Source organism: Phallusia mammillata, chromosome 6 (genome assembly GCF_965637545.1).
Source record: "Phallusia mammillata chromosome 6, kaPhaMamm4.hap1.1, whole genome shotgun sequence".
NCBI classification, from domain to species: domain Eukaryota; kingdom Metazoa; phylum Chordata; class Ascidiacea; order Phlebobranchia; family Ascidiidae; genus Phallusia; species Phallusia mammillata.
The window spans coordinates 3,497,295-3,521,312 of NC_137257.1; the positions used below are offsets into that span (position 1 = coordinate 3,497,295).

Genomic DNA, 24,018 nt, shown 5'->3' on the forward strand with positions numbered 1-24,018 from the left:
AGCAATAAATTTCATGTCCAGGTGTTTAATCGTTTCTATGCTTGCTGTTGGGCCAAAATCGTAGGTTGCTGATTACATCTTGGCTTTCAAACGGTTTTTGTGCAAAGGATTTTGTGAACTTCATTTGCTTCGCATCAATTGCTGTAATGCATAGTGATTTTATAGTATCGTAAATTCTCTTTGCTGGTTGTAAATGTATTGGTACCATATCTTACGATAGAGTAAACGTAATTATGTAGAATACCTTGTAACCAAGTCATCTGATTTTTGTACATAATGCATCGAAGTGTTTTTGGAATGTTTAAATGTGGCATGGTGACTTCATAATTAGCCTGTATATTTAAAATGTACGCAACTAACTGTGTAGCGCACGATTAAAAAATAAACAAATTTAACCAAAACACGTCGTGAATAACAGCAGTGAAAGAGAGGTTTTTTTCCCGCGTATGAAAGATTTGATTTCGTACGACGCTGTTTAGTAGAATTTATTGATGGCAGTGAAACGGTTTGCAAATAGTGTTTTACCCAAACTAACTGCGTTACACGCAGTTACTGTAGTGGAACACTTGAACTCACCAATTTGTATTGCCTATCCAGACAAGCGTACCGTTATAGTTCGACTAAAGAAAAACTTCGCAAAAAACGTTGGTCCGCGGGCGTCTTTATTTGATAAAAATTGGTCCTTATTAGAAAAAAAGTTTGGACACCCTTTCTGTAGGCAGTTTTGAGTTACAGGTTATGACCTCGAGGCTTTTAGATACGGACCTGACCTTAGTTGCAACATAAGAGATGTAACTTTAACTAAGAACAAAATTTTCACATGCTGTGCATCTAATTGATACCCAGAGAATGGTATACTGCTGCTGGACACTTTGCAACATTCTCTATTCTTTTTTTGACAAGACACGCAAACTGACCTGATCATTGAGTGATTTATTGAACTGTGGCGTATGTAAGATTACGTGACGACACTAGTGACGTCATGACGGTGATGAAAAAATCAAAAGACAATTTTCTGAGAAGTAGGCTTAATGTGGAGAAAATAGAAGAAGGCGCGAGAGTAAATAATGATTGAGGGCAAAAAAGAGCAATAATGCAGAATATGAAAGGAACGATGCTAAGGAGGGGAACAGGATTAAACCCCTATTTTCGTTTCTATCACAAATTGTACAAAACTAACAACAGTTTTTTTTCAAACAATTTCATAGTTCTTTTTTACTTTTCGTATCGTTTAGTCCCGTTTTCCTCCACAAAGATGAATTAAGACGACATTACAGTGCTGGAAAGGAACCTATAGCGCCTCAATGGGAAAATATATGACAAAATAATGGCTGTGCAAGGGACACAGAAAAATTCTCAGTACAGACATTTGAAGATTAAGCGTACCGTAATAATCAACCACCAAATCCTGTCCCAAAATATACAAAACTGTATAATGCACTCTGGTGCTACAATTACTTTTGTCCGTTACAGCGAATAATTCATAAATTCGACGAAAATTTTTTTGTACGCAAGTCAAATGCAAATTAGGGGCGACTTTTGTTAAATTTGCTGTTGCTTAAGAATAGGATCAAACTACTTGCTAACGTGAAGTCTATATGTCAAAGACAGTGGAAAAAGATACTGCAGCTGAGGAAATATCTAAACGTAAGATTCTGCTGCGTTTTCCAGCTCTTTAAGTTGAAAAACAATAGGAGAACAAGTAACAGCATCATCGTATGACATACTGTGTTTAAGGTTGTTGTTATTATTGTTGTTATTTGTGTTATTGTTGGCGTGTGATAGCCGAGCACTTCTTTTTCGTCTCGACCTGCGCCGCGTGGGACTTGAACCCTCGACCTCTGGTTCTGAAGGCTTCCCAACGCTATTTTGTTTTGAGAAACTACTGCGCGGAGTTTTGCGGTTGCCGAACGCTAAGGATTCGGAAAGCGTTAAAAGCGCTTCATCTGAAAGGCGTCTCTGCCCATTTTCAATGTCTGAATGGTTGTCGCTTCTGCGCTCGTTCGGGGTGACTGCAATAGGTTTTGCATACACGCCATCGTCGCGTGTAACCAAGTTTTCTTTTCTTCTCCTTCGCGACGAGCGCCGTTGCGAACTATCACACTCAAAGTCTTTTAACATCGTGTCCAAGTTCACAAACGAAGCTGGCATCGAGGTTTTTCGCGCCTGCTGATGCTGATACAAAAGCGCATCGCGAATCGCCGTTTCCGAAATCTTGCGTGAGGCGTTGCTGACGTCACCGCGGTTGAAAGCATTAATTCTGGCGCGAACCGAACCTGACATGGATCGGTCAAAGTTGCTGTTGGCGACTTTCCCAGTCCGACACGGCGACGTAGCAAGTCCAGGTACAGAAGTGGATGATCGCAAGCGGCGGTCCAACGAGTCCACATTCTTTAATTGTGAGCGTTTCGGTTCGTTTTGAGGACCAGGTGTTTCAGCTTTGTTACTCGTCGTTGTATGAGTAATAGAAGTTTTCGAAGGCAAACTCAGGCTGAACAGACTCGTTCCGTCCGCAGTTGACCTTTTCAGGGCATCAGTCAGGGCGTTGACCTTTGGCCGACTTCTTCTATGGCGAATCGGCGTCGAAGAATCAGACGAAACTCCAGAGCTCGACTTTTCGCCATCGCAGTGACACCGTGTGGGCGTAAGACTCCTGGCAACTCCGCCACAAAAAGTCGCTGTATACTCGCAAGGTACAAACGCGGATTTTGGCTTGATAATAGGGCTGACAGGGGTCAGGGATTTCACCGGGGTTTTGGGGCTTTCTGAAGCCTCCGAACCTGAAGATTTCTCTTGTTTCCGATCGACAGATTTTTGTCCTTGCCTACCTTCGGTATAGAATATATCGCTTGCAATGGTTCTTTGAGTGGTCTTATCTGAGGATCTGTGTTGTGCAAATCGCTCGAGGTGGCACCCATGTGTGTAACTGGATCTTCGTGACTGATGCCTACCGCCCTGCTTGGCGATACCCCGGTGGAAATCTCGCATTTCCTTCGACGAAACTGCATTGAGACTGGACCGTCGCCGGTTGGTAAAAAGACTAAGGGTCAGCGGCCTTTGTATGCTCGATTCCCCGCCGTTGCCGCACGGCTGGTCGTCGCTGACTTCGAACAGAGTCTCGGGAAGCACCAGTCCATTCAACGAGTTTGAAAAGATGTGATCCACACTAGACTGGCGGATGGTTTGTAGATATTTTTCAGCAAGTTGGTTGTTGTTGTTGCTGTTGTTATTATTGTTATTATTATTGTTTTCCGAGTGATTGATATCTTTATGATTGTGTTTAGACGTAGAACCTGCATAAACATAAGATCAAGTTTAAAACACATTTTCATTATTTAAAAAGTTAAAATTTCACTTTTATTTTACTTTATCCGTCTTTCAAAGTCGATTTTCTGACAAAAAGCCAGAAAAAAATTGTCACAGTGTGTTTCTAGTGAACATTCCATGTTATATTGCAAGTTTGAAACTCAATATCTCACCTGCATTATAGGCGACTGCCATTTTTCCACGTATCACTGGCTCCGACCTCCTGCGTCCACAATCAGTTTTAGCTGGCTCGGTGACGTGCGATCGTGCAGCCAAGTCAATCGCATCAACTTTCGAAGCAAGTAGGCGCTCGAAGGCCGACTCTTCCAGCTCAATTTTGCCGGCAATCGATTCATCAACTCCGGCGTCCTCGCTCCTGATGCCACGGCGTCGAAATTGTTGTTCATCATCGTCATTGCTTAAAGTCGTGAAGCCAGAATCGTTGCTAAGGCTGCACACGTCAGCACTATGACGTCGTTGTGACGTTTGATCGTCACTGCTGGTTGATCGAGTTTTTTTCTTGGTCTCATGGTTCGCAAGTGACTGCTGGAGTTCGGATTTCGCACGGTCAAGAACTAATTCAGCTTCCAAGATGTCCTGATCGAGGCTGTCCATAGATGACGTGACTTTTAGCTGATGAGATAACGACTGAGTTAGGATAAAATTTAATAGTTTAGATTTATGTCAACTAACTAAGTAAATCGTATTATTTAGAAACTGCAAAGATGTGTTAATACAGGAATCGCCCTGACCCACTATTGCTAAACAGACGATTCTAGTTACATGTATTGCGTGTATCACAGCTGAAACTTACAGCACACTTGAATCAGTCTGGGTATACCCTAATGCACGTTCTTGTTACTATCGAAATTTCCATAAGCTTACAGAGGATGTCGGAACTTTTCGGGATGATCTCTTCCTTTGCAGTTGCTTCCTCATTACTCTTCCACGATCAAACTGTCCGACACTTTCTTCAAAGTTTGAGTCTTCTCTCGCATCTTTGTCATCTTCCGTCGTGTCATCAACATCTCCATCCAGATGCTCGTCAACATAAGTTTCTTGTTCATCTGCAAACAAACAAGTCACATTAGGTTTAATGAAAGAATGTACATTATGATTGGAGTTTGTTTTGTGTAAAAAGGCTATTTAGTATAAAACACCGACAACATCAGCCAAAGGGTAACAAAAATCGTTCAACAAATTTGGCACAAAAGTTACCTGCAAATTTGACAGTATTAAGGCTTATTATCATTAAAGGCGTACGAATTCTGATCTCATTTCATTTTACAATTTATTCGTACTCACAACGGTTTGCAAAGTTTGCGACCTGTTCGTTCTGTATGTTAGTTACATAGTTGTAATGAATTGTTAAAAGGTGAACTTTAATGCCTGCATGTACCTTGTATAAATTTGTGTACTACATTTTTGTTTATTTTATTGATTTTGACCTTAAAATATATTATCGTTGGACCTTAATACTTTCAGTATACACCACCATTAAAAGCATCGTCGGTGTCTCAAATACAAAAAAATATAGAAACAAAAGTCCTATAACGCGTGCATTTAAGGTACAGTTTGAATTCCCTTGCCTTGTTTACATGAAACGTTATCAACTTCTTCTTCATTTTCTTGGTCGCCTTCATCCTCAATCAGGTTGAGAATTTCTTCACCGAATATCGACCGACAGTTATCGATCATAAATCGAAGTAGTTCCTGGACCTGCGACGAGTTTAATGTTTAATTAGGAGGCTTTGAACGAAATTGAAGACCAAAAGTTTGCGGAGACAGACTGTACAAAACCTTAAAACTAGTCCTGATTTTATTTGAACGAGATAATGCTGTAAAAGAGAAATATTTATCTCTTTTATGCTGAACGATGAAAACGTTTTTCTTGAACTTGCATCGCAAAAGTGTCTAAATTTAAATATTTTTGTCAAACCTATTCGAAAAGCAAGGTTTCTCTGGCCATGTATGGATACTTCAATTGCGGAGCATATTCAATTGCCCGTGTTTTGTGTTTGAATAAGGAGCCAAGTTTTGAATTAAACACATCTTCTGGCTGATACAGTATGTTTTTTTCCCATTTTGGTATTTCATAGCGTCCAAACAAATATTCGTTGTACGTGTGATCAACACAAGCGTACAATAACGCCAACACAAAAAACAGAAGATGCTCCACGTGTTAGATATGCCTGTGGTCTGTACTAATACCCATCAACCAGTTAGGCTGGTTTTAATGAAGTTTTAATAAAGTCACTGTACACCCCGCGGCCCTACCATTTTCGATCCCGATGCTTGTAAAGTGAGATCAGTGGCCGGGTCCATCCACAAGACACTGGGTGCGATGCAAACGGCCAAGTTGAACGACGTCATCCCGTTTTGGTCCGAATTCTCAGCGATCCTGTGCAGTACGGACACGACGTGGCGCAAGAGAGTCTGTGTCAGGTCGTCAAGGGACTCGACTTGCCTGCGCCAACAAATACTTTGTACAAATAAATTGCTTAAGTCAACATAAATAGCGCACAGTTCACCGCAAACCAGTTTGATTGAAGACGATCGATCAAAAATCAATTTGCAAAAATCAATGGACAGACAACGCCCCTGCCACGCCAGCTTGAGCAGCCGAAGTAAACACACCCACATACACACCTTCTTATAGATTCAATTTTCTCTTCGTCCGAAGGCTGCTCTAGCGCGCCCTCCCACGTTCGGAAATGATCGGATCCGAGCAAGGAGTTGGGAATGTTTCGGAGGAAGTCTTTAAGCAGAGCGGCAACCACATGAACATGGACGCTGGTGAGGTCGTATTCAAGTTCTACAAATATTCACATACAGAAAACTGGCATTAAAAGAGCAAGGCTACAGCACCATGAAAGCTATGCATAAAATTTACTCGGCATAAAGATTATCTGAAGTGAATGAGAAACACTAGGTTTCTTGTTGTAGCAAAGCTGATCAAAACGCGGTGCTGTGCTTTTGAAAACGACACGTGCATTTTTTTATGTTCGTTTTATATTTCATTTTCATTATCTTAAAATGAGTGGATGGCATCTTGCAAAGCCCTTCAATCACGAAGCAGCACCAAGCTTTCATCTGTATTGATTACCTACTGCTGTTCTTCTATGAGTGGTTTAAGCACTAAAGATAGAACTACCTTGGTTAAGAGCGTGTTTCACCATTCGGATCGTCTTAGCATTTGCGGACTTTCGAAATACTCCATTTGTGTTTGGTCCTTTACGGTAAACTATCTCCAGAAGCGTCTGAAAGCCAAAAGAACAGAGTTTAGGCAAACTTTCAATATAATCCACTAAGCAAACCTTACGAAAGACATAAGTAAATGCATTTTTAAGAGTATGTAATATGTATCCAGCCAAACTTGCAATAAAACATTTTCAGAAGTAACGGAGACTTTCAGAAATAGACGACATTTTCATAATTACTACGAATCGAAAGAATTAGATTCAAATAGTTTTTGAATGCCAATGCCAAAGCCAAGTCATTTCCTTATATAAGCTGTTGCTGCCAGACATAATGTATAAACGAGTATTGCTTTCCGGCAGTTCTATTTAAATAATCGACGTTTCGACGTCCCAAACAAGATGCCTTTGTCCAGTCAATGGCATATCTTGAAAGACAAATTTCAAATAAAGCACGAGTCCTTAAAGTTCGTTTGAAAATTGGTACAAGGGCACACATCCTGAAATAAAAAACTATAACTAATTTTTACCATGACTGGTCGAGGAAGTGCTCCGTCTTCACATAACTGACTTAAAGGTCTAGAAAACAACTTTGGACTGCCGCAGTCTGAAGCACCGGACGGAGTAGGCGATGGAATGAGATACGATGCGTTGTGATTGGACAGCTGCTCGTCACATGACTCCCAGGAGTCGCTGTACGTCCTCGGATTGGCTGAGCGCTCGCCCCGACGACCGCTGCTGTTGCGAGAAAGGCTGCGCTTGCGGGCCCAGTTGAAAAACGTGCCAGGCGTCTTGGATTTTAACCGAGCAAGACGCTTCTGACCTTGGTCTACAAATGGAATTTGGATTTAGGATACATTTTCCCTGAAATCAATTTGCTTACATTCAAACGAATCATGACGGAAAATCGATTTAAAAGTACACGTCGAGCCACGCCCCCTTTTTAGCGGCCACGCCTTCTTTTTATTTACCGTGGTTGAGCTTTAGGCTTCGTGATCGGTTCTGTAAGTAGAACTGGCATTCGTGTTTCGGCGACAGCTGCTCTCCGGGCACAGCAAGGTACATGAGGTCATTGCTGATGTCATCGTAACCGGGAGATTTGATCGAGTAAGCCTCCCGGATGCAGCTCATCTTTATCGCGTGGGGGCGCTCGTGACCTACAGAAAATCGTTGTTTCTAGAATTTTCGATCAGATTTTACATCGGCCAAATACGGTTGTTGATAGGATTCCTTGGCAATTGGTTTTCGGCAAATTTGTGAACAGGAGATGCAAAAACAATACATTTTGTGGACTGGAACCTAAAGTCGGTGCTATTGACTAGATATCACCCACTCTGAAAAGATGTAGTGCTTTTAGATAGGTGTCTTAGGACATTCGTGCGTGCAAAAGGATTGAAGTTTTCAAATGCTTACGGTGCTTTTTGACTAATAAGTTGTATAAATCCACCAACTAGTGATTGTTTCAAAGCGGTTCGTGGAAGACTTTGCTGCCCTTCGTATATCATATTGAGGAATAGTTTTAAAGTGCACCTAGCATTTAAAACCTACAACACCTTTTGTACGCACGAATGTCCTAAGACACCACCCTAATAGGACCAGATCTTTTTTAGAGTGCAAAAACAGCAACAGTTGGTTTCACCACAGGTCACGTAAAAGCCTGAGTTCATTAAATAGCATTTGGAAAAGTTCGTGAGAGGGTCTGCTAAGTTGACTAAAGTCGATATCAAGAAACAAAGCAACTAGAAAAGTCCATTAGCAAGGGTTTCTGAGCGCTAGTGTTGCGCTCTCAACAGCGTGCCAGCAATCGTTTAGGTCTAGAGCGTAACATCAACATTTTAGTGAGGGGCAATTTGTGGGTGTGGCAGAAAGCATTCGTTTCCACTGCAGAAAACTAAGTTCATGGGATAAGGTGATCTTTGCAAACAGTTAAAGGTTGGGCGTGGTTTGAAGGGTTACATCCTTGTATGGCGTTAACAATTGTTTGTTCTATTATTTCTCCAAAAAAATTCCCGCCGTAAGGTTATCTTGGAGAATTTTACGCGGAAACAAGGTATAAAATCCCTAACCGAAACTAGGGATTATATACCACAGGATGTCTGACAAGATATTCGAAGTATTTAATCTGACATTTGACTAATGTCTACTAAACACTTAAAGTGAACTCGTAGGCAACAATATTTCGTTACTTTTCATTACTTACCCATCAGTGGATATGCAGTGGTGTCCTTTCCCGTGGTAACCCACATTTGATAGCAGTCAGCGCTTTCCTATGGAAACAGACAGGCAACGTTGTTTAATGTTCACAACGTTTAAAGAAGTAAACAAAATAACTTTACCTCACAGGAGTAGGCTTGTAGTGCTTGTTCTACGGTGTCTTTCGTGGTTTGTCGACTGTGAGCGCTGAAAACCTTCGACTGCCGGGCGAAAAAAGAACATTTACTGGTTAAAATTTGAGTGTTACCCCGACTAAAAACATTTATTACGTTTTTAAGCTAAAAGCTACTTTTTGAGGTTAAATTTCTCAATTACAGATTCGCAAAAATCTATTGATCAATGCTAAATCGAGTTAAACGCGTTTAAACAGCGCAAAACGTATTATTAATGCAAAACTTGGAAAGAAAAAGTTTGAAAACCACTGATCTAATGATTGCTCGGTTACTTATTCTCATTTACAGTTGGCTAAACAAGTTATAAGCAATTGTACCGCTAAAAATAATTTAAGGCTTGCAAGCTTTAAGAATAAAGTGCTAACTGGATTTCAAGGACAGACATTAACCAATCCACTAAAACTACAACATAAAGACTTACGGAGGTTGTGTTGTTGGAATTTCTGTAGGTGACGTTAATGTTTAAACATTGATTCTCATTTGCATCCTGACTCTGTTCAACAAGTCTGTAAAATACAAAACTAAAGCGTGAACTTGATTCTACTTTAAAATGTAAAAAGTTTCAAAAGAAACATTGCACAATGGTCGTTGACACAAATAGATTTTATTGCCTCCAAACCTACTTTTTAATGATTAGGCTGCTTGATTTCAATTTGATTTAATGCAGTCAAATTATATTGCACTGACGGCATAATTAACTTGTCCAATTTGCATATTATGACACCGATAGAGAAAATTGTCGGGGTCAGAAAATGTTCAGTTCGTAAATTTTTAGGACTTTAATTTGAATGCAAATGGATGGTAATTATATGTGGCCAACTTAAAATACGATTATATTGGCAAGCGTGACAGCAGCAACAAATAACGAACACAAACAGAGCAAGCCTACAATAGCACTTCAGCGTTCAATATTGTTGTTACAGTTCTAGCCTCATTGTATTCAATACAAAACTGTGTACGTTTTCACAAAATGATGATTGAGAATTCTTTACAAAATACAAATTGCGAAAAACGCGAAGTCACACAATAATGGGACCACCAACTATAGTACAGAAGTTTAGACTTGTGTGCGATCATCTGAGATAAAACCACATAAAGACAGAACCTGGTTTGACTTTTGGCAACTCAAATCTACGAAAACCTTACACAAGATTTCAATAAGCTGTTATCGTTCCTGTAGAATTGCCTAGAAGGTGCGTAATGACACCCAACTACTTCGACGGCACCGTTTGGCGGCCAATTATCGGCCACGGGCTCGGTAAATGTGCACGTCGCGGGGAAATTCGAAATGTCGCCAAATCGCGGTCGTTGTTTGTTTTTGTTCGGAGTTGAAGAAAAATGTGACAAATTGCCAGAAGTTTTGCGAACAATCGTGTCCAGAGCAAAGTATCACTGCTTTAAATTGCTGTAAAACTTTTCTTAGAAATCAATTTTTGACTCGTTTGGGGTTTTAATAATCGGAGGCGTTTATGTATTTTGGGCGATAGAATTTTTATAGTACACGTTTGCACTTATTTCTGGTATATTTTTAGACATGCCGTTATTTACAGTGATAATAAATAGCGCTTTAAACTTAAATCATAGGCTTTGTTTGTGGTCACATGCGTAGTCCCAATCTGTTGGTCGATAGTGTTGCTTTTCGTGAAACATTTTGTTAGCGTGACAAAACCCTACGACATAAAACATCAAAAACAGATGTACATCGATGTGAAAAATAAATCAATTAGCTACAAAAACCACATTCATTACCAAGACCGCTTTCGCTAGCTACGAATTGTTTTGCACGTTAGACATTTTCTCATTCATAAATTGACATTTAGCCCTCTGCATCCTGATGAGCAATTAGCAAAGGGTCTCTGCGGCCACTTTCGGTCAATTGCCTTCCTGATAAGCTAGCACTTTTCCCCAGCAGTAATGATTTTCCGTGGTTCCCATGCGCTAAATTGCCAGGTTGCCTTAAAATGACAGTTTAAGTTCGTGCAGGCCTAGCCTCGTTTATGATAGCAGACCGTTAGTGCTCTGAGAATGGGTACATCTTAGTTTATAAAATATGTGTCTATATTATACCCAAGGGCAAACTATAATAAAAACGTCTTTTGTCTCCTACAAGCCAGTGACTGTTTAAACGAGCGTTGCTTACGGGAAATAAAGCAAAACTGAACATAATTTTAAATTCACATTTCCAGATAATGTTCAACATTTTGTGCACTTAAATTATTTCTCTACTGTTTGGGTGTAAACGAACACACTACTTAAAACTTTTAAATTTAGTACCCAAAACGTTGCAAGTAAACCCAACCAGTAACGACAACTTAATAGACGTAAAAACATAAAACAAATTTGTTTCTTCGTGAAAAATGAGTGGATGTGGGAAAGCCAAAGATGCCTTTTTCAACAACTTACAAAATCTAATGCTGTGCTGTACATACTCATATTAGCTCATATAAATTCTAAAAACGTAGCTGATAGCTCACAAAAAAATCCACAAAAAATCCAATTTAACCGCTCGATCATGTACTTCCGTTTAGTGACATGCAATCAAAACAAACAGCAAGCAAGGGATTAAATCCGCTTCTTTCCGGCGAAACCGATCGATCAAACCCCGCGACATGGAACAGGTGTCGACAACCGGGCAAGGGTACGAATCGCCATCTATCTGTCTTGTTGTGAGCGGAAGTAAATTGACCTTAGCTCCCCTGCGTACCCCCCAAGTAAAATGATCGGCTGCAGCAAGACGCCCGTCATTGTAATCGAAGTAACCGTGACCGCGCTTGCATTGTTGTCGTCACAAACAAACCGCGCGCGTGGGATTATTGGCTTGCAACCCGACCGAGCTTTTTTGCAGCAGTTTTGTAGGTTATATCAAAATGTAGTTTTTTTAGAAATACGACTATTTCACCTTAGCTATTTTCAAGTATCATCGGCTGTCTCGTGAATTTGTGAAAACAACGTGTTGTTTAAGCATAACCTTTAGACTAGGACGCCAACGTTTTCTATGTAGTTCATATTCAATCACATTTAGAAGAGTTATCATGTGTATAATACTCGCACTTTCATAAAACATGTAAAACACCCCTTAACCACAAACTAAACCCCAAACCGAATTGCGTGCTAACATTTTCTGAAACTTCAGATAGCAGTACGTGGATACTAGGAATTGGAAAACGCACGCCAGCGTTTATCTGTGTTTTTTAATAATACAACCTAAAAACAAAACTCGTACATAAAAAAAATTTACCTCATTGTGTTGCAAAATCTAGATACTTCCAACCTTTACACGAACTTCGCAGCAAAACAAAAAACACGTCTTTGGTCTCTGCCTGCTACCTCACAAATGACTAGCTGTCTGCTCAAAGAGGCACAAAATGATTGCCTGGACACTGTAACCACGGTGATTTTGCTCAAAACTAGAGAGTGTGGCACTTAGAAGCTCCACTAGACGTCAGTCTGGCAAGAATGGTCCGCTTCCTATGTCGCTTACAACTTAAGCATGTAATTCCTGTGCGATTACCATCCGAAATAAGCGACACGTGACCTGCGGTGAACCAATCAGCGGCGGAAAGGGTAATTATCACTGAATGTGTCTGAGCCATGGCTGCTTTGCAAAGCCCAAAGTGGAAGTGCTCGTGTTTCGGGTTAAGGTGAAATTTGTTAGAGGAACTAGTGCTTAGTGCTGGAATAATTGAAACCTACAAGTGGACTTTAAACTAATTGTTCAATTTTTCTCCTAAACTGAAACGAAGCAAAAGTGATGTCATATACAAATAAGGAAACTGCCTCAAAAACATTTACAAAGTATAAGCTCACATATACACAAGTAAAAAGAAACTTGAAATGATCTGTTAACAACCAAAGTTTAAAAAAACTTACAATGGCGTTTGCTGTCTGGTCAAAAGCTTGGTTAAAAAACTATCCTCGTGTATTTAACCCAAATATTTTCATTTACCCGAGTTTATGAACGATTTGCTGCTTTAAAATTGAAACAAATCACCAAATGTAATTTTAATCAACTTAAAACCACCACCTGTAGGATTAACCATACAACCTTAGTCATACTAATAACACTAGTTCAAAGCATTCTTTAAACACGACCTATGTCATATACTTTAGGACAAAACGTTTCTACCAACCTTGTCAAATCACTCCACCAAAGTTCCATTATTTCTGGGGAGCTGCAAAAAAGACAAAATCACAGTTAGCTTTAGAAGTAAATCAGTTGTTTAAAATGCCTTTTACTAGAATCTGAAAAGTGTCTATGAACGCTTGAACAAATGTAGACAACGTTAGTGAGAAATAACGCCAAATCAACTTTCTTTGGTCGGTTTTGAAGCCCCCTTTAAAAGCATTTCCTTGAAAATGAGCCCAAATAACCACATTAAAAAGTAAAGTGATATTTTTGTACAAAACAATGCCAATTTGTAGTTTCCCTTTTACAGCATATAACCTATAGCCACGTGACGCTTTCAGGCGTTGTGATTGGTCGCCATTTCGCGAGCACAAAAGACATTATCTCAAAGTACTTTATTTCACTTGAATTTCGTTGCCAGTAAGGATTGGCAAAAATAACACAGAGGTTAATGATGTGTGCGTTGGTTGGTACCGCAGGTGTTTGAAACACACCCAGTAAGTTTGTGGCTCAGTTTACTACACAATGGTAACAGTGTTTCCGAAATAATTTAAGTGTTTCCAAAACTTTTTTACTGTTTACTGTAATTTACAATTCTGCTAACAGATGTTTAGTGTGAGAATATAGTCATTGTAGTACACAAGTACAGTTTATCATTCGAAAAAGCGTACATTTTATTGGCTACGAGATTTAAGACACACATAGTTGTTTGGCATAAAATTAGTCATTTTTTTCGTCTCAAATTCTAAATTTCCCTTCGGCAAAAGCTAAACCTAAAAACGGAATACATTAAACAGTGCATGACAGAATCGGGCGTTGATCAAAAACGGAACAAACCAAGTTTTTGTTCGACGCAGTGTTTCGCCGAAAACACACAAAAAAGTTCACGCCACCACCGGCAATGTTGACCAAACAAAATTTCACGAGATAATCGCGCCAAACGACGGTGTCTGTTTGCCTGATCTTTGCCACGCCGCGGGCCAATGGTTGATGACGTCACAATGCACTCGTTCTGAAACTGTGCTTGTGAGGAGGAGCGACCGCCAGGGGCATCGATAATTACGCGAAGGGAAGAGTGAATGAATATTGTAATTACAGTGTCAGTGGCACGTTAATGGTTGTAACTACGCCCAAGCCCTGTCGAGATGTTTGTTTTGAGGAAAAAAAAACTGTACAGAAACAGATTAACATTCGTGGTTTTGGAGAGCAAAGTGACGTTGGACAATTACCGCAGCATTTAGGAGGATGTTTGCATTTATAGCACGGCTTGTTAACCAAATACCAGAGCAAATTCCACGAGGCGTCATAACGGCTATTTCTCGCAATAACAAACGCATTTTTCTTGAGTATCATTGAAGTGGTTGACACTTGTGTCGCATTTTGATGACACAGAATTTCAAACCGGCTTACCATATTTGGTATGTGTTAAAGCCTTTGTATGTTAGAAACAAATAAATTTATCAACGTTGTTGTAAATTACTGTACACCTACAGCAAAAGCCATTTATTTTGATGTTTCGACAGCTAAAACCCGTTTTTTCTTTGTGCAATGACAAATGGCAAAGAATTGAACACAATTATCGGCAGAAAAGTATTGGTACTTTTTACAGAGTCTGACCACCTTTGGTAGGCAAAATATATATCATCAATCTTTCAGGTAGCTTTGTATTAGAAGGTACAACGAAGAAGTATACTGGGCCGAAAATACCAAAAATATTTCAAATATTTTTGTTCATTTTCACCATTGCAAAATCAAACCGAAACCAGTGTATTTTGCAGCTGAGATTGTTTAAAATAGTAACAGCTATGTTTAAAATTAACATTCTTACCTAAAAGTGGCGACGTAGTTTACAGTGGGCCAGCCAATCACAAACGAGCAATCTGTGGCGGCTGTTGTCGATTCGTACACCTCATCCATTCGCTCAGCACTCATCCACACCTCGTCAAGTCGAACCCGATTTTTTAACTTGTAATTAGATGTGGACCTGAATGTAAAAAATCCAATTTTAAAGCAAATACGAATTACAGTTGTTAAGATCACCTGAAATGCAACAGCAAATTTAACGGTGATACAAGAAAAAATAACAGCAAATTAGCGTAACTTGTAATCGAGAAACCAACATAAGAAAACGTTTTAAAACAATGCGCGAGTTTTCAAACAGGGAAAGAATCCCTTTCTTAAACGATCTTTTTCAACAAAGCTTCAATTTCAAAACAATCAAACTGTTAAGCTTAAGAGGTATTTCATAAAATCATAAACTCTACAATCAGATTAAAGTAAGGAATTTAGGGCATTGTATTTTAATGAATGCCATGATCACAATGAAGTCGTGATTGGACTTTTTTCCCTCGAGGGCCGCGTGTCTTAGGGGATTATAGTGACCAAAGGGTCATCGTTAAGTTATGCGCGGAACTCGCAATCAAAACATGTTCATTTTGGCCACTTAAGGCTCGCTATAGTATGAAGAAGATAGTTGTTATTAGCACAAGCGTCAAGTATTGAATTTTAGAGTGCTGAGATTTGAAATTTAGAGATTGTTGGTTTTGTCCGCGGTCTTGACTAATCTCCAAAAAATGATCATTTTTTTGCTGTCTCTTATAGAAAATAATTGCAAACCTGTTTACTAGCGCCATTTTCAAACGATTTGTAGGCCTATTTACTAGCCCTAACATCTTATTTTCCTAAAATACCTACAAAACGCACAAGCAAAGGGCTTTAAATGTGCTTGGCTCTGTTACGAATGTCCACCATACAATGCTTTCGTATATTTTATGCGATGAAACACAGAATGCCGTTGAAAAACTCCATGCATGTTATTTGTTTTTGTAAATTAAACAAGTCATAAAAAAAACAATTTCATAGTTACTTGACGCATTTACCTATTGCTGACAGAAAAACGAAATGTACAAGATTCAAGGTCAGTGAACCCAAACGTTCGTTAGATTTGGCTGCAATTTGTGCATAACAACCGGAATTCATCATCATAAACGTGAATGTAACTATCAAGGCCAAGCCGCTACGACCATGACTCAGGCAATTACTAATGCTTACAAATGATGAGTCACCATACGTCAACGTATAGATGAAGACTTCAATTGCTGCACGAGACGTTAATGATGATTGTGACCTCGATTTAATACAATTACCGACAACTCGTCACTTAAATCTCGGAAAAACGGTGAATAACAACCAAATTTGGTCGTAAACAAGTTATGTTTTTAAACTAATCAAGATATGTCACGTGTTCAGTTAAGACAAATAACAAATTTTAATGTCAAAAATTAAGCCTTATATTTTCCTGAGTACCGCATAACATTTCTACAAGTATCAATAGGCGGTGACTTCAATTTTTTTGCAGATTTACCTGGGTTTAACTACAACAAAATGCAAAAAACTACTCGCATTGAAAAACATTTTTAGTCATTATTCACACCAAACTATCACAAACGTAGTTTATTCTGTAACACAATGGACCTAACTACATCTGGAACGAATTATGTACCCAATATTACTAAGGGTTATCAGTAATTCAAAGTTGAAATCCTTCACGGTTTTTGGCATGTTAATCTCCACAAACCGCTATTCTCCATATTTACCGACGTTTTGCTCTCACGATCGATGGCCGGATAAGCCGAGATCAAAGGTGACAAGTTTTGTTTTTGTCAACGCCACATCACACACAAGGTCACGCAGAGGGCAATGAGGCTGCTACTAGATTAGGTCTTCCCGTTTACATGCATTTGATCTTAAATCTGGGCCCACCGAAGAAAGACTGTGAGTTTGCCAAAGGATTCAATCCCCCACTTAGAATGCGAACAAGCGACGTGGTTAAAAATAGGTCCTATTTAATGATTTGCGATGCCTTTGTGCATGGTTTAAGTTGTAAGTTATCAAGACTTAGGTAACCTGTGCGGTGGGATATAGGGGTATTAAGGGATTTTTGCGGTGTGCGTTTGAGGTTGGGTGGTATGTACGTAACTGCAACTCAGCTTAACTCATACGAGTTTTTTTTATCACATTGACTGCGTTTTTTTCCCGCTTGACTACATGGTATTTGTGAAGATTTGAAGAAGTTACGATGAACGATTACCAGAAATACCGCCCTTGGCTGAAAGGCATTCATTATAACCTTAAGCTCTTCCGCTCGAAAAACACCGATTCCGAAAAAGATTCGAATGACCCGGTTGTTTAAGGATTAGGGACCCCATGGGTTGATTACAGGGTAAAAGGGGGTTAAATTTGAGTCTGACTGTCTAGACAAAATAGCACAAAATATGCCATGGGTTATCCGAATGAAAAAACGGTCTTGGAAACTTTGTTAAAACATGCTAAAAGCCTTCTCTAAAAAATATATATTTATTTGTTCTTTATTTATGGGCACTAACACAAGATGGTTAAAATGTTAGCGACAAATTTTTATTATATCTGAGTTCCCAGGTATGATTTTGTAAAGCAAATTTTAACATCATCCCCATAGGACCTGTATTAACAGGTAATCTTATGGTTGTCAACAACGAAACAACTGTCAATCCAACCCTGGTACGATTTCAATGGAATGCGCGGTCGTTTGTGGTGATTTATGGTAATTTGCAACGTTGAGACGTTCTGACTTCCGACTGGTGTTTCGAATAACGGTGCCTCGCCCATTCAATGAGATTCGGTTACCGCATGCGATATTGTAATCACCGAGCAAGAATTTTCGTAGAATTTCTTTGCATTAGCAAATGGCTGTACGAAATGTTAGTACATTATGCCAATTTATGAAACCATCACTGTGGTTGCAAGAAACTGGTTTATTGATAAATACTTAATTAAAAACATTGTTTCAAGATGTTGGAAACCTGTTATACCACAATCCAAGCAATTAAATAACACAAGCAGGCAAAACATTACATATGTTTTGAGTTTGGGCGGTTTTGAAACCAATAAAAAAGGGTGCCTATAGACAAAACAGCAAGAATTTTGAAACCCTGCATATGGCAATCTGTCGGTAGCACTAACAATCTTTGCGACTGTGTTTGTAACAGTACACACATAAGGCTATGATAACACACTAAGACTTCGGTCTTTCATTGCCATATTTTAGGCACAAAATATCATGTTTAAAACCCACTACGAGCAAACAAATAATATGTAATTATTTCAATAAAGCAACCAGTACAAAAATTTGTAGATTGAAAAAAAAAAACTTACTTGGATTTTGATACGATTAGCATGTCTGTGAAAAGGAAGAAATATCTCTCTTGCGTTTGCATCCCAGACGAGAGTTGGACTCGTCCTTCTCGAACATATTGTCGTTCTGCCAAATTTATAGATGGTTCGTGGCTGTTCAGCCTAAATCCAAAAGGTAAGCAATCCACATGTTGACCGTCATCACTGTCTTCCCTGCAACAACAAAAATAAGATTAGATCAACTTGTAAGCTGTTTTCTTGATATAACCTAATTGATTTCGCCACAATCAAGACGGCTAGGGGTTAAAATAGTTTACAGCAAGATTCAAATTGATAGCTTTGACATCTTTTACACATGTATTAAGTGGAGATTTGAAGGTTTATAAAGTAGCTTTTTTGGGTAATGTTACTAGAGTAGCTTTTTGGGTAATGTTACTAGCAAGATTTTCTTTCCTGTACTGAATTCTACAAAGAGCCGGTGCAAACCAAATTTATGGTTGGAAATATTTTCAAAAATCCTCTTTGTTGGTTTTTGTCTATAACTTATCACCCTGATAATGTAAAACGCATTGTTTAAAGCAAAATTAAGAGAGTTTTTAAAAATGTGTCTAAGCGTTCCTTAAACTTTAAGGCTTAAAGGGAAAAAAGCTTTAAATATATATTGCCATACAAATTGGATGTTGTACTGGGTCACTATATTTTTAAAAGTAATAATGAAGAATCGCTTTCGCCTTTTCGCAATTACATCGAATTCGAAACGTTGACGTCATTACTCAATCTAACGACGTCAAATGCAAATTTTTTTGTTTTTGTTTTTTTGCATTTTTAGCTAAAACGAAAAAAGTTTAGACGCTCTGCTAACTTCAAATAGACGCGCTATATACTATCCTATCCAAATTTGAATAAAGGTTTTCTGGCGATGACGTATGTGCACTTGAGCATGACCACACGCTTACCTGTTGCCGTTGTTGTGGGAATGTGAAGTCAAGCGCATCGACCGATTGAGAACACTCCTTATCACCACTGAAGGCGCAGATTGCCGTCGTTGGGCCATCTTCTTAAATTTGTTCTAGAGTAAAAACAATAAGCTTGATAGCAGTATTCTTTAAGGTTCAGTTAGAAGGGCATCACACTGCATATAACAAAGAAGCCCGCCTGTGGAGTTTTGTTGTGGTTTAGGATTTGCAAAGACAACAAAACAGTCGAGAGGCCAACTTCAATATAACCACCACACCCTACAATGCATTAACCGCGAGTCCCACCACGCTAGGCAATGACTTCGCTTTTAGGGCAAATCCTAAATGACAAGCGTAACGAAGCATAGCAAAGTTCAACTCTAAAGCAAACACTGGAAAAATGTAAAGCTGTGATTAGAACTAAAAATACTGCGCAAAGGTTTAAATAGTATTCCACACAGTATGGAATGTAGCAATATTACATAACGCAAACGTTCTTTTTTCAGCCGTTTTGGCGGGAAATCAGCGGGTGTTAGGCGGTCAAACCGGCAAAGCTGCCTTGTGGTCTGCAGAAACAAGTGAATGATAGCGCTGTATAAGTACCACCCTGTATTTCAGATCAATCACCAATGCTTGTATACAACAGAACTAAATATTTCACAACAAGAATAGTTCCAATCTTGTGCAACAAATTATCCAAAGAAGACTAAACAAATTTGATCAAATATTTTCCCATTCGAGAAATTGTGTCTGTTCATGACCTGACGAATAGTTCAAAAAACACTACTTTAAAACAATTCCTACCTGGCTGCTTATATTCGTACATGCCAGCGCATGCTCGCAATTCTGATAAACATCCCCCAAAAGCATATCCAGCAAATAGATCCACTGATTTAACTGCGACCTTTTTCTGTACTTGAATCGGTCGCTATCCCAATCGTACTTAAACCATAACAGCTTTGAACTTACAAGACGTTCTGTTCCGGCTACAAGTAGTGTGTTTTTATGTGGCCAATAACTCGTCGCAATTGTCAAGTGCCTGTTTGGAGAACATCGCTGCCTCCTCAACAGAACGTTGTCACTTTCTTTATCTCTCAACACACCTAGGGCCTTTTTCTGTCGCATATACGTACAACGTTATAGTGTCCAAAGCGTGGGTAACGTGCCGTGTATTGTTATAGTGTCGTAATACGCGTGTTTGTAACGTGAAATTGGTCAACTCTGTTCAATACTTGCTATATTTCAATATAATAAAGACCGACAAAAGCGGTTTTAACACCTTAAATAATACGATGTTAGATTTAGTAAATATTACAAAAATAAAACTGACAGTTTAAGCACTTTTTGTCCCGTGTTAAATTCAATACTCGTTAACGACAAAATGCTAAAAAAATGATCTGGTTTCGTTGCTTGATTAAGAATGACCGCATTTACGGTTGCTTCCATCGTATACAAGCTATACGCCTCGAAATTTAAATGCGAAATCTATCTTGTAGTCATACACGCATGCTTGACTAAAAACCTAACTGCATGACTTGCAACTCGCTTAGACAAAACAATCAGTCTCCCTTTAACGAGGTACCGGGGCGTCGCTCTTTTCGCAGAGCCTTGGGGCCGTGCCTGACTTTCGACGTGCGCAGGCGATTTCACGGTGATTATCTTCCTTTGCACTGTTGTAATTATAAGCGTCCAGCTCGACACCCCGATATTACGAGCAAGCAAATGGAAGTGCACTGTTGTGTATGTGGGTAAAGAGAAAAGAAACCGGCCACTGATTCTTCAATGGATTATACGTTAGCGTGTGCAAACTGTTAACAACCGCAATTGGGTCGTCCAAAACTTTTATACTGCTTGGACGGCCACATTTAGTTTTTAGACATTGTTTGCAAGCAGTACCAATATTTACATGATAGTAAGAAATCCTTAATCAAAATACAAAAGGCTTTATTTGAAATAGAGCTTTTTAATATATGAAAAGATATATGTTACTGCAACCGCTGAAACATTTTCTGGTATTATATTTATTAACAACAACAAAATTTATATGTTTTACACATTTAAAATTTCTCCAGCTGTTTTAATCCTAATCAAAGATGAATACAACACGTTTACCAACCTTTTATTATTATCATCGCTGTTGATAGGAAGTCATTCAAATTGCAAATTCAGCATTTACTGTTACCTTAAAAGTATCACTATATCTGTACAGCAAACAACACACATATTAAAAATAGGCAGACAGAAGCTTAAACTGCCTGACAAAAGAAAAACCTTAATGAGCAACGTTTGCACAGAGAAATATAGGAAAGCTTTCCAGGCGTTTGCATTACTTGGCACTGCCAGGTCTCCCTAATGGACAATAAGTCTGCCTTTGTCCACATCAAATACGCGTAATTTTTTGCCGGATACTGCAAAACATTGATGGCGTGATAACCATGTTCAATTTGGCACATTTTCACTCAGTGTTTTGTGCCAGGAAAAATACCCAGATAACATCGCAATATTTAATCGACGCTGAAAAGAGTTTCCGGACGAAAACTCTATTACAATTTTGTGCTTATGAGATTGATGGCTGGTTCGGCAAAGCGCCTGGCATACTGTGATTACATGGTCAAATTTCGAGACGCCCACATAATGTGATCAAGTGGTAATTTTGTATTTATAATATACTGTCCAAAGAAACTAAGTTTAGACCAGTGATTCTCAAACTGTGTGCCCTAAAATATTCGCCTTGTGTTTTAGGGATTGATGGAGAAATGCAGGCGTGCATGACAATTCTGTACAACCTCATTATGAAATTATATCAATAGCAATCTCACACATCCCTTTAAAGTCACAAAATAGTTTCTTATTTTATATTTCTAGAGAGAACTATAGTTACTTTTTTTTCCACCAGGTTGTATAGTTGGCAAAATTTTCGTTTAAATTGTGTAAAGTTTACAAAAGAACCAGTAATTTTGTAAAGGTTCAAGAACTTAAAAATGAGCTAAAACAATTGTTGAGAAATTGTGCAAGCGAGACCTTATTAGAGCATGCCACGTTAACCCTAACATCAAGCTTAACTGATCAAACGGGATTTAGAAACATAAACATAAAACAAACAAAAACCTAAGATATAAAGATGTGCAAAACGAGGCGCTTAATTTGTGACCCTGAGTAATGCTTGTTTTATCACTTAAATTTCGCAGTATTTACGCCAGAATACAAAAAGGCGTTGACCATAATTTAATTAAAAGTCAAACCACACGAATTCCTGTGTCACCGGAGCTCTCATCTTGTTTGCTTACACCTCGTATCCGACGCCGATCATGCGTGACCGCAACAGTGGGTCGTCTGACAAGTCTCTATGACGTCATAGGGGCGATAATGCGCGCTGTCGTGACGCTGATATGCGGCTTGTTTTGTGTAATTTGACGGCTGACGCAAGCGCTAAGAGGGCCAAGGGTAAGCGGTGACCATATTTGGTAAACTTAGAAGATGTTTTGCGGTGTTTGAGGGTTTACAGAAGAGCATTCAATCCGTGTTGACATTTTTAAAAGGATTTGTTGATTTTGGTTGGACAAGAGCAAAATTACGTTTTTTACGTCAGACAGAGTAACCGTAACTTTGACCTTTAATTGAAATATCACAAATCGGACAAAGTTTGCTTTTTAATACAAAATAAAAACATGCCTTAACAAAATCTATATTAAAAAAAACGACAGTCTTACACGCACTGAAAGCATTAACATACAATACCTAGGTCCGATGTCCGCAGTACATTGCATCGACCAATAACTACATAGCTTTTTATCTGACAGCCAAACGTTACCCCACATTTGATATTTTTGCCATCGAATTTTTGTGCCGCAATTGTAACGCAATTTCTACGTAACTAAGGTTCTGCTTAAGATACGGAAGAAGCCTGCGAATTCGGTAACATGTAGGCTTCATGTTAAAATAAATTGACAACGACATTCCCATCAGTTGACTATTAAATTTGTTTCAATAGAAACCAGTTAAATTGGCTTTTTGTCTGACCCTTATCAACTGTACTGAGTTCAAAGCGCCGAAACACTGTTTAACGTGGGTGGGCTGCGTCACAGAAAAGATATCAATTACTTTCAGTGCGAAACAAATTGACTATGGCTGCCCTGGTGTGTTTCACGACCTAACCGCACTAAAATCTCAGTGAAAATGACCGAAACACCCTAATTTACTTCATTTAAAAAACGCATTGTGTATAAGCTCAAGGGTCTTCGAAATGATCAATGTCTTCAAGTCCAGCAGATAAAACATAAACTATCACCGTTTACAATAGGTTTACTGAATATAAAAGCACGTCAGGCAATGTAAAAATCTGGAACTAAATATCACCGAAATGGCAGCGCCTTTTTATTATTCAAATAAAATTCATCAAATTAATTTTAAATCCAGAACATGGATCAGAAAAACCTACAGGTTTGATCCAAATACGTTTCAACAACATTTCTGCTTAGTTTAACTGCAAACAAGTTAAAAACCTAAGCGTATGTGGTCTACTACTTGACAACTCAGCTACAGATACAATATATTTGTTTTAGGCTTGAATTTTTGGTCCTATAACATTCGCCTTTTTCTACAAATTTTCCGGTCACTGCAGTTCATTCACTGTTCATTCAAAACTAAATATTAAAAAGCGCTCAATTTCATTTCCTACATTTATCACAGCTGTGCAAAGTGAATCGAATCTGCTTTCAGTTAAAATCAATGTTACGCAGGTTTTAAACAAAAACCTACCCGGGCATGGAAACGCAAACAGAAAAAAATCTATGTCCAAGCAAGCTCTGGGCGCCTAAAATCCAATAAATAGTAATTTGTAATGTAGCAAACACAGCCTAAACGCCCAGTGACAA

The 24,018-nt window shown here is 38.8% G+C and overlaps 1 protein-coding gene across 5 annotated transcripts in view; it reads right to left on the reverse strand.

Moving 5' to 3' along the window:
* Window positions 1-913: 913 nt before the first annotated feature.
* LOC145232283 (uncharacterized) overlaps window positions 914-24,018 on the reverse strand; it is a 48,805-nt gene continuing 25,700 nt past the window's right edge. For 3 of the 5 annotated variants that reach the window (XM_080096864.1, XM_080096865.1, XM_080096867.1), the window contains 16 exons: window positions 19,145-19,257; window positions 18,210-18,401; window positions 14,845-15,000; window positions 13,021-13,062; window positions 9,312-9,396; window positions 8,840-8,917; window positions 8,704-8,770; window positions 7,475-7,660; window positions 7,034-7,332; window positions 6,461-6,566; window positions 5,956-6,121; window positions 5,584-5,773; window positions 4,896-5,025; window positions 4,192-4,373; window positions 3,480-3,939; window positions 914-3,293 (listed from right to left, as the gene is read on the reverse strand). In XM_080096864.1, coding sequence (XP_079952990.1) covers window positions 1,642-3,293; window positions 3,480-3,939; window positions 4,192-4,373; window positions 4,896-5,025; window positions 5,584-5,773; window positions 5,956-6,121; window positions 6,461-6,566; window positions 7,034-7,332; window positions 7,475-7,660; window positions 8,704-8,770; window positions 8,840-8,917; window positions 9,312-9,396; window positions 13,021-13,062; window positions 14,845-15,000; window positions 18,210-18,401; window positions 19,145-19,257 — 4,104 coding nt within the window. In that variant the 3' untranslated portion in view covers window positions 914-1,641. Of the gene's footprint in view, window positions 3,294-3,479; window positions 3,940-4,191; window positions 4,374-4,895; window positions 5,026-5,583; window positions 5,774-5,955; window positions 6,122-6,460; window positions 6,567-7,033; window positions 7,333-7,474; window positions 7,661-8,703; window positions 8,771-8,839; window positions 8,918-9,311; window positions 9,397-13,020; window positions 13,063-14,844; window positions 15,001-18,209; window positions 18,402-19,144; window positions 19,258-19,948; window positions 20,430-21,260; window positions 21,358-24,018 lie in introns of those variants that run through there. The other 2 variants (XM_080096868.1, XM_080096866.1) reach the window with 2 other exon arrangements.